At 46.6% G+C, this 11243-nt stretch overlaps 1 protein-coding gene across 1 annotated transcript; it reads left to right on the forward strand.

Moving 5' to 3' along the window:
- The first annotated feature begins 758 nt into the window (after positions 1–758).
- On the forward strand, positions 759–10737 carry LOC135520384 (rab11 family-interacting protein 4A-like). The gene is made up of 4 exons (XM_064945900.1): positions 759–974; positions 5017–5104; positions 9861–9946; positions 10711–10737. Exons 1-4 carry the CDS (start codon positions 765–767, stop codon positions 10735–10737), a joined length of 411 nt encoding a protein of 136 aa, XP_064801972.1. The 5' UTR covers positions 759–764.
- Positions 10738–11243: the final 506 nt, after the last annotated feature.

Raw genomic sequence — 11243 nt, forward strand, 5'->3', positions numbered from 1 at the left:
TTTAAGTCTATACCTTTAAGGCCGAGGCAGGGTGATAAGGATGCTAAAAAGCCACTCTGTTATTTTTATCACTGAACAGGAACTCCAGTATTGATGCCATCAACACAAACAGACAGGGTACGGATGGATGCTGGGGGGTGCACGGACTCGACCAGTCAGTATGGGGCAGAATGTATGGAGAGACGCATTGGGGACCATAGACATTGAGGTTTAGGTGGTTTAGACCTACTATTAAATGTATTGAATAGCATCTGCTTTATAGTATACTGTACACAGAGATATCACAGGTCAACACTGACATTCTCACATAATCATAATGCAGACATTTACAATAAAAAGCATGTTACGTGGACATCAAAAACTCAAAAACTGAAACGTGCGGCATGCTGCTCATTCAGGACAAAAAAAATGTCTTGAACGACTTTGCCCTCTGGTGGCGATTAACAGTAGCCAACGTGTCATCAGTGCCCGGTTTATAAAAAAATATCTGTCTGGATTTCGCATATAGGGATAGGATTAAACGCATGGAAATATAATGACTAGGACGGGTGTCCTCATTCAAGTCAGTGATTCTACCGTTCTATTCATTATATGTTTATCCATTTAATCCTGGCTGCTGTTTATAGGTTTTTCCCGCTTGTGTATCTATGTCAACCTCTTCCAACTCGCAGCATCCAGTGGTCCTCGCGCTCTACTGATTGTGTGAAGTCACGCACGCACTGCTCTCGAGCGCGCTCAGCGCAGCGGCGGTTCCCGCCTCGGGGATGGCGCCCTCTGCTTCGGTGTTCAAGTCCGGTTTTCAACCTCAGGACAACAAACCTCCGATGGAAAGTGTACTTCCCGACCCGGAGCAGCTATTGCTGTTCCTCAGAAAACTCAAAGAGGTGTTCGACGTGTGCGACGAGGATTCGGATGGTTTCATTCGCGTGGAGCATTTCGTAGACCTCGGTTCACAGTTCGGCCAAGGAGACGAGGTAATATACGTTCCAAGCAAGCGTCACCTGGTGTTTCATGGAGTACGCCACAGTAGCGTTTGTTTATACGTTTTGAAGGCTTTGTTTCTGTTTCTTGTTGTGTTTTGTGTCGTGTAAACTATGTTATTACACATGCATAGACATTTACTTACAAATTCATTTTTGTTTGGCTATCATAAAGTGGAACAGGCTCTTGCTAAATCATTTTGGTAGATATGTGCTTTATTTTATCGTTCTTACAGCTTTGACTGCAATTAAACGTAGTTCAATGTGTACCAAAAGCTGAACAAAGTGTCTTACACCTGTAAAGGTATATTTACTTGGATGCTAAAAAACAAGATAGACGTGAGATTTTATTTTCAAGTAACGCTAGAACTAGCTTTCAGTGTGGCTGTGGAGGAGAGTTCAGTAACACTTTCCAGTGAGATAATCTGATTCAGCCTTTCACTCTCATTCCGTGTATTCAGGCTCTAATTTTGGCCCAAAAAGTGAAACTCATTTTCGTCCAAATGTGTTATTTTGTGGTAGAGAAATTAGGTCAACTACTGAGAGAGAGACTGGAAAATAGGCTAATTGTGTTCTTCTGGCAGTATTAATGAACTATAGCCAATAGCTCTCAATTGCATCAGCCTTTTGATATTTAATATAATGTGTCAGTCTCAACACAGTAATTAACATAGACAGACAGGTTTGTTTTAGTAAAGGAGTTTTCTCTGTTATAAATTAGGCCTTAACACAAGCCTTCTGCTATTTGTTGTGGCATGGCTGTGCTCTGCGGAACTTGGCTGAGGGATTGTGTGAGCAGACTTGCCTGTGTAGATTCAGAAACAGATAGCCTAGAATAGAAACAGCGCAAAGCACCCAAGAGACGTTATCTTATCCTAACCCCTCTCTGACCTGCTCTGTCTGAATAATAATTGTCTGCAATGAATTGGCACTCTCTGTATGTGAACAATTAACCATTTTAATTGGTGCTCTGTATCTTTGTAAATATAATTAGGTTGGTAATAGACCACTTTGCCTGTCCTCCACACAGGCTTTTTCTAGTAAGAATGAGTCATAGGTTGTGTCCGAAATGACACCCTATTCCCTATATAGTGCACTACTTTTGACCAGAACCCTATGGGTCCTGGTCCACCTGGTCAAAATAGGGTGCCATAGTATGCATACACAGGCAGATCTGCATAGCTCTACAGGAGTACACTGTCCTGCAGTGTGTCCTACTGTTCTGAGTGTGAGTTGGGGATGGATGCACTCGACTTCCCACAGGTTGATAAGCATACACTGACCTCTGACCAGTTTTAACAGGACAACCCATATACTCCCGATGTTTATGTTTTAACTGGTGTTGATAATAAACAATGATACTGAAGTAAAGCCCATCCAAAAATAGGTTGTTGTTCATCTGAACATAAGTCCCTTGTGTTCCACTGTATGTCACAGGGCAGGAACATTAGTGTTGATTGGCTCCCCCGTGTTCTGTTGCTTATCACTTCTCTGGAACATTAGCTCTGATTGGTTCCTTTGGGATGCTTTGCATGGACTGTGGGCACATGGATTGAATCAAATCAAATCAAATGTTAGTTGTCACATGCACCAAATACAACAGGTGTAGTAGACATTACCGTGAAATACTTACTTACAAGCACTTAACAGTTCAAGAAATAGTTAAGAAAATATTTACAAAATAAAATAAAGTAAAAATAAAAAGTAACAGTAGAATTACATAACAATAACGAGGCTATATGCTATATACAGGGGGTCCAGTACTGAGTAAATGTGCAGGGGTACAGGTTAGTCGAGGTAATTTGTACATGTAGGTACTGGTAAAGTGACTATGCATAGATGATAAACAGCGAGTAGTAGCAGTGTAAAAACAAAGTCTGGGTGTCCATTTGATTAATTGTTCAGCAGTCTTATGGCTTAGGGGAGCCTTTTGGACCTAGATTTGGTGCTCCGGTACCGCTTGATGATGTGGATAGGGGTTAAAAAGGGGTGAAATTAATAGTAGGTAGTGTGGTCGTTCAACTATTCATGTAGCATCAACACTCCCCTCAGCAGATGTAGTGAATAATATGGACCCTGAATTCTAATGTTTGAACTACCTTAGTTCAAAATTAAATGAGCATTTGAGAAAGAGGCAGCTCGATGAAGCTAAATCTTTTCATCTTAACAATTTCCCCAAAACTTCCCTCAATAGTTTTATTAGACCACATATGGGCCACTATATTATTTGACACTGATGGTCATCTATGAACGTTTGAAACATCTTGAAGAACGATTTGGCCTTAATGGCCATGTACTCTTATAATCTCCATCCGGCACAGCCAGAAGAGGACTGGCCACCCCTCAGAGCCTCCTCTCTAGGTTTCTTCCTAGGTTCCTGCCTTTCTAGGGAGTTTTTCCTAGCCACTGTGCTTCTACATCTGCATTGCTTGATGTTTGGGATTTTTGGCTGGGTTTCTGTATAGTACTTTGTGACATCTGCTGATGTAAAAAGGGCTTTATGAATACATTTGATTTGAGTTACGCACACAGAACACGTTGCAGATGAGATTAAACCTGTCTGGACCTCTCAGTGTCCCACTGGCCACACGTAACCTCAACATCATCCTTTCACTGCTCCCATATTCTGACCTATCCTGTCCACTATCCTATCCACGCACTCACAGTCACACTGACCCCCTCCTCCTCCTAATCCAGCAGAACTGAGTTTAATCTACTAAAAACTCAGAGTCACTGGTCCAAATTATCCAACGCAATGACCTTAATTTCACCCAGTATTTTCCTGTTGACCCAGTTGCCGTGCCGACAGTAACTAGGGTGTTGGAGCCGTGACCGTCCAGTGTGTGTTTTGACTGACAGCTGGCTTACACGGTGAGGGATGGTGATGCACAGCTGTATAGCAGAGGTTGGACAGATGGGAGAGAGGACCCATCGTATGTGTGTGGTCTGTCGAAGAACTGTCTTCCACCACATTCTCAGACACACTCACACAAATGTATGAACACACGCGCACACACACACACACACACACACACACACACACACACACACACACACACACACACACACACACGCGTGCACACACACACACACACACACACACACACACACACACACACACACACACACACACACGCGCGTACACACACACACACACACACGCGCGTGCACACACACACACACACACACACACACACACACACACACACACACACACACACACACACACACACACACACACACACACACACACACACACACAAAATCTCTCTGGTATTCACACGGTCATTCTCAGTCACTAGCAGGTCTCTATCTCCAGCATTTACAATTTCATGACACCGTTGTACCAGCCCCAGTCTAAAAGTAGGAGTTGAAAGAGCTGCAGGCAGCATCTAAAGTGCATTAAATGCATAATTCAGGAGCACAGTAAAGTACCTCTGTGTATCTGCTCCAGCCCACATGAAAGATGTGGATGTGGGTTTTTGGTGGGAGCGACATGTATTGGTTGGTTGCAGCGGTGTTGTACAACATGCATATGCCTATATATATATATATATATATATATATATATATATACACACACAGTCTTATGCATTCTATAATGTGTGCTCTATATGAGTGAGATCCTCTATGTGTAAAGAGCCGTACTTTTGCTCTAAGTCATAATATCATGAGGTGTGTTGTAGTGACTCAGTAGTGATTCAGAGAGGGACTGTTAGAACAGGTGGTGGTGGGAGGTTCACAGCTACAGGTTACACACACACACACACACACACACACACACACACACACACACACACACACACACACACACACACACACACACACACACACACACACACACACACACACACACACTGACATACAGACAGATAGAGCTGTCAGCAACTTAACATGGATAATCTGAGTCAGACATTGAAAGGTTGTTGACAATTTCATCTGTAGGTTTGCATATATTCTCTTTGTAATGTATGAAGCCGAACCCATGACTCATTATTTTGTTCAACCCTTTTGTTGCCTGTCCCATGCTCTCCAGGTGAAGAAGTTGGCCAAATGCTTGGACCCCAATGCTCAGGGCAGGATCAACTTCAAGGAATTCTGCCATGGAGTGCTGGCTATCAAAGGTAGGACTGAGTGGCATGCACAGAGAGCCAACCATCGGCAACTGCATAATTCAGTTTTACTGGTGTGTGTGTGTGTGTGCGTGTCTGCTTGCGTGTGTGTCGTGCATACATGCATGTGGTGTCTTCCCACTGAGGCAGAAGAGCATCATTCAGCAACACTATTCTGCCGTTACCCTCCTACTGAGGTTATAGATGCTGGGACTGAAGAGGCTGGGTAACTCCTACTGCCTAGTTACCATATAGTTACCATGGAGGAGAGTCGAGTCACATGTTCATACATATGCAGACTACCTACAAAATGGTCAAACAATATTGTACTCTTTTTCATAAGAAAGTAGTCTAGCTCAACCCCCCAGAATATTATTTTTTTCTGAGAGAGCCAATCAAACCTCGGCTTGAATATTGCATTTACAACGGCCTCCTGTCCAGACAGTGTGTCAGCTCTCCCTCACTGACTACGTGAGTCTCGTCAGCCAGGCTAAAGAAAGAGTGCATCAGCATCAGAAAGTGAAGGTGGAGAGACATAAAGGATGCTGGAGAGTTAGTGTCAATCAAAAGTGAAGCCCTACAATTTAGAGAATAAAAAGTCTGCTTTGGGCTATGTGAGTCATTCATTGACATTATGATAATCCTGCCCATGATTTAATCTTAACATCTTCACTATGGTCAGTTTGTTTTTCCCTGCTACACACTCAAGGCTAGTTTCTGCCAACTCATCATAACTGCTCTAACTGACCGGCCGGCCTCCTCTTTGGCCTGTCTAGAGAGAGAGAGTCCCTGTAAATCAGGTCAGTTTGTTTTTCCCTGCTACACACTCAAGACTTGTTTCTGCCAACCAGTACACATGAGTGGACACCAGTCAAGCAGTACACATGAGTGGGCACCAGCCAACCAGGACACATGAGTAGACACCAACTGTCACGAATATTACCGACGGTGGCTCCCCTTCTGGTTCAGGTGGTGCTCGGCGGTCGTCGTTGGGCTACTAGCTGCCACCGATCCTTTGTTCTGTGTTCGTTTCGTTTTGTCTAATTGGTTTCACCTGTTCCTTGTTTGGTTGGAAGGGTGGGGTTATTTAAGTTTGTTTAGCCCGCTTCTGTTTGTGTGGGCTTGTTCATTCTGTATGTGTTTGAGTGGTTAGTGGTTTCAATGGGTTTCTCGCTGTTCTTATATTTCACGTTAGGGTACATTTGTGTTTTTGTAGTTATACCAGGTTTGGGTATACTATTTTGTTCCTGTGATTATTTTGGACATTAAAGCGCGTTTTTCCTGCATCCTTTGCTCTCTGCGCCTGACTCCACACCTATTCACTCATTGATCGTTACACCAACCAACCAGTACACATGAGTGGGCACCAGCCAACCAGGACACATGAGTGGACAAACCAACCAGGACACATGAGTGGACATCAGCCAACCAGTATACATGTGTGGGGAACTAGCCAACCAGGACACACGAGTGGACACCTTCAACCAGGACACATGAGTGGGGAACTAGCCAACCAGGACACACGAGTGGACATCGGCCAACCAGGACACATGAGTGGGGAACCAACCAACCAGGACACATGAGTGGGGAACCAACCAACCAGGACACATGAGTGGGGAACCAACCAACCAGGACACATGAGTGGGGCACCACCAACCAGAAAACATGAGTGGGGAACCAACCAACCAGGACACATGAGTGGGGAACCAACCAACCAGGACACATGAGTGGGGAACCAACCAACCAGGACACATGAGTGGGGCACCACCAACCAGAACACATGAGTGGGGAACCAACCAACCAGGACACATGAGTGGGGAACCAGCCAACCAGGACACATGAGTGGGGAACCAGCCAACCAGGACACATGAGTGGACACCAGCCAACCAGAATACATGTGTGGGGAACTAGCCAACCAGGACACACGAGTGGACACCTTCAACCAGGACACATGAGTGGGGAACTGGCCAACCAGGACACATGAGTGGACACCAGCCAACCAGTATACATGTGTGGGGAACTAGCCAACCAGGACACATGAGTGGACACCTTCAACCAGGACACATGAGTGGGGAACTGGCCAACCAGGACACATGAGTGGGGAACTAGCCAACCAGGACACATGAGTGGGGAACCAGCCAACCAGGACACATGAGTGGACACCAGCCAACCAGTATACATGTGTGGGGAACTAGCCAACCAGGACACATGAGTGGACACCTTCAACCAGGACACATGAGTGGGGAACTGGCCAACCAGGACACATGAGTGGGGAACTAGCCAACCAGGACACACGAGTGGACACCGGCCAACCAGGACACATGAGTAGGGAACCAGCCAACCAGGACACATGAGTGGGGCACCAGCCAACCAGGACACATGAGTGGGGCACCAGCCAACCAGGACACATGAGTGGGGAACCAACCAACCAGGACACATGAGTGGACACCAGCCAACCAGGACACATGAGTGGGGGAACTAGCCAACCAGGACACATGAGTGGACACCAGCCAACCAGGACACATGAGTGGACACCAGCCAAACAGGACACATGAGTGGACACCAGCCAAACAGGACACATGAGTGGACACCAGCCAAACAGGACACATGAGTGGACACCAGCCAAACAGGACACATGAGTGGACACCAGCCAACCAGGACACATGAGTGGGGAACTATCCAACCAGGACACATGAGTGGGGGAACTAGCCAACCAGGACACATGAGTGGGGAACTATCCAACCAGGACACATCAGTGGGGGAACTAGCCAACCAGGACACACGAGTGGACACCAGCCAACCAGGACACACAAGTGTGGAACCAACCAACCAGGACACATGAGTGGGGAACCAGCCAACCAGGACACATGAGTGGACACCAGCCAACCAGGACACATGAGTGGGGGAACTAGCCTACCAGGACACACGAGTGGACACCAGCCAACCAGGACACACGAGTGGACACCAGCCAACCAGGACACATGAGTGGACACCAGCCAACCAGGGCACATGAGTGGGGAACCAACCAACCAGGATACATGAGTGGGGCACCAGCCAACCAGGATACATGAGTGGGGAACCAGCCAACCAGGACACATGAGTGGGGAACCAGCCAACCAGGACACATGAGTGGACACCAGCCAACCAGGACACATGAGTGGGGGAACTAGCCTACCAGGACACACGAGTGGACACCAGCCAACCAGGACACACGAGTGGACACCAGCCAACCAGGACACATGAGTGGACACCAGCCAACCAGGGCACATGAGTGGACACCAGCCAAACAGGACACATGAGTGGACACCAGCCAACCAGGACACATGAGTGGGGAACTAGCCAACCAGGACACATGAGTGGGGGAACTAGCCAACCAGGACACACGAGTGGACACCAGCCAACCAGGACACACGAGTGTGGAACCAACCAACCAGGACACATGAGTGGGGAACCAACCAACCAGGATACATGAGTGGGGCACCAGCCAACCAGGATACATGAGTGGGGAACCAGCCAACCAGGACACATGAGTGGGGAACCAGTCCCGCCAGGACACATGAGTGGGGAACCAGCCAACCAGGACACATGAGTGGGGAACCAGCCAACCAGGACACATGAGTGGGGAACCAACCAACCAGGATACATGAGTGGGGCACCAGCCAACCAGGATACATGAGTGGGGAACCAGCCAACCAGGACACATGAGTGGGGAACCAGCCAATCAGGACACATGAGTGGGGAACCAGTCCCGCCAGGACACATGAGTGGGGAACCAGCCAACCAGGACACATGAGTGGGGAACCAGCCCCGCCAGGACACATGAGTGGGGAACCAGCCCCGCCAGGACACATGAGTGGGGAACCAGCCCCGCCAGGACACATGAGTGGGGAACCAGCCAACCAGGACACATGAGTGGGGAACCAGCCAACCAGGACACATGAGTGGGGAACCAGCCCCGCCAGGACACATGAGTGGGGAACCAGCCCTGCCAGGACATTGTTGTGTATTGCTGTGGCCAGACACGTTAACGGCTAACATCTAAGACTCATAGAGCTCCATTGTAATTGATTGACAGCAGGTGTGCATGCTTAGCAGTGACCTGCCTCTCCTCTGGTCCCAGCCCAGCCACTGCAGGCAGGGGCTAAATCCTCAACCTACAGATGGTGCAGTGACGCTAAGGCAGGGTATGGGCACAGGGAGTTTGCCTTGTTAATACGGTGCATGCGTGGTGTCATGTCAGGTGCAGATTAACCACAGATGATGGACTGAAGGCTCTGTTTTAGTCAGATTAAGCTGCTACTAGTCTACTCCCACTCTAAGTTAAAGCTGAGCCCTCATATCTCACTCTTACAAAGCCGAAGACTGCGTTTCTAACCTACTCCCAACCAATTATTAATTCATACCAACGCACTCTTTCATCCCCCCATGTCACTATTGGCTCGCTGTCTGTGTGAATATGTGTGTGTTGAATTATAGATAGGAGAAAAGTAAATACACGTGCAGAAGTGCACGATTCCTAAATACTTACAGGGAATGGATTGTGAGCTCAACTAATCTACCTCATGTAACTGTGGCAGTTGTTTTCTGTCTTGATGTCTCATTACTTTATGCTAATATAATGGCTAACAAGAACAACAAGGTCTCACATCAAGGATTTCATTTGATGGAAAGAAAAGCTACCCAGGGATGGAGAGACAGTGGGAGTTAAAGAATGCCATGTTATTCTATACAGTATGTATAGAAAACCTTCTCCCCGTCTCTATTTCAGGCTGTGAGGGGATCCTGAAGACCACACTGGGAGCTCGCAGTATCACACGGCGTCCCTATGAGACCGACAACGGTTACTACTACCAGGTACATAATGTGTGTGTGTGTGTGCCCTTCGCCAGGCCAGCCTCTATAGTTGTACACCCCTCTTTTCAGTCAAAAGTTACGTGAAACCCTCAAACTGTGTTGTTTTCTTGTAACATGGGAGCTTTGACTTTCTAAGCCCTTCATCCCAAATCAAACCCATAATGTGGTTACATTTTTACAGTCTTTTCTCTCTCTGCGCGGTAGATAAACCTAGATTAATGTCAGCACGTGAATCCGGACATAAACTCTAGTCAGAGTCAAGGCAAACTCTCACACAATGGATTAACAGGGGATGCCTGCTTCACAAATGCCATCCTATTCCTTAGTGCAGTACTTTTGAGCAGAGCTCTGTGGGCCTTGGTCAAAAGTAGTGCTCTATAAAGGGAGTAGGGTATCATTTGGGATGCTGTCAAGGTTTATACACTGAGTATACAAAACAATCCAGGTGAAGGCGCTGATCCCTTATTGATGCCACTTGTTAAATCCCCTTCAATCAGTGTAGAAGGATTTTTAAGCCTTGAGACATTTGAGATGTGGATTGTGTATGTGTGCCATTCAGAGGGCAAGACAAAAAATGTAAGTGCCTTTGAATTGGGTATGGTAGTAGGTGCCAGGCACACTGGTTTAAGTATGTCAAGAACTGCAACGCTGCTGAATTTTTCACACTCAACAGTTTCCCCTGTGTATCAAGAATGGATCCACCACCCAAAGGACATCCAACCAACCTGTGTCAGCTTGAGTGTCTTCTCTTTTTCATCCACAAGGAGGCAGTGGTCAACAGCAAAAGCTAATACAAAAGAACTGGAATTTTCACACAGTGAAAATACAGTCAGTGCTTCTTAGGCATCACATCAAATATAGTTGCACCATACCTTTACAAATGTATGTCTTTGCCAACATTACTTATTTAGATTTTATTGTAGGCCTAGTAGTTTACTTCAAAGTTAAATTTCAGTACAGTTTTTCAGCGTAAGTACCTTATGTGACCAGAGGGTGGCGTACTTTATCCATTCCATTGCCAAAGAGTAGTCACAGTAGCTGGACCAGATTCTCCCCAGCCCAGCCCCATTCTGTAGACATGGCTTTTGTTTCACAGCTTCTCTCTCATTTAAGGTCAGTAAACTAAGATAATTGGCTTATTATGTCATGAGTGGTGTACAGTCTATAACATTGTTTCCAAGAGATACCCCCAAAGGTTTCACCACACTGGAGCAGGGTTCAAATATTATTTAAAATAATTTCCATCTGGCACTCTAGGCAGGCTAGAGCAAATGCTCAATGTATTTGAACCCAGGTC

The sequence above is a fragment of the Oncorhynchus masou genome, chromosome 4 (assembly GCF_036934945.1).
Source record: "Oncorhynchus masou masou isolate Uvic2021 chromosome 4, UVic_Omas_1.1, whole genome shotgun sequence".
In the NCBI taxonomy this organism is placed as follows: Eukaryota; Metazoa; Chordata; class Actinopteri; order Salmoniformes; family Salmonidae; genus Oncorhynchus; species Oncorhynchus masou.

Bases quoted from the DNA above. Each gene is read 5' to 3' on its own strand.
- LOC135520384 (XM_064945900.1), top strand. From the start codon at position 765: ATGGCGCCCTCTGCTTCGGTGTTCAAGTCCGGTTTTCAACCTCAGGAC. The intron at 5,105-9,860 runs GTAGGACTGAGT...TCTCTATTTCAG, and splicing joins TGGAGTGCTGGCTATCAAAG to GCTGTGAGGGGATCCTGAAG. The intron at 9,947-10,710 runs GTACATAATGTG...TTCATCCACAAG, and splicing joins ACAACGGTTACTACTACCAG to GAGGCAGTGGTCAACAGCAA.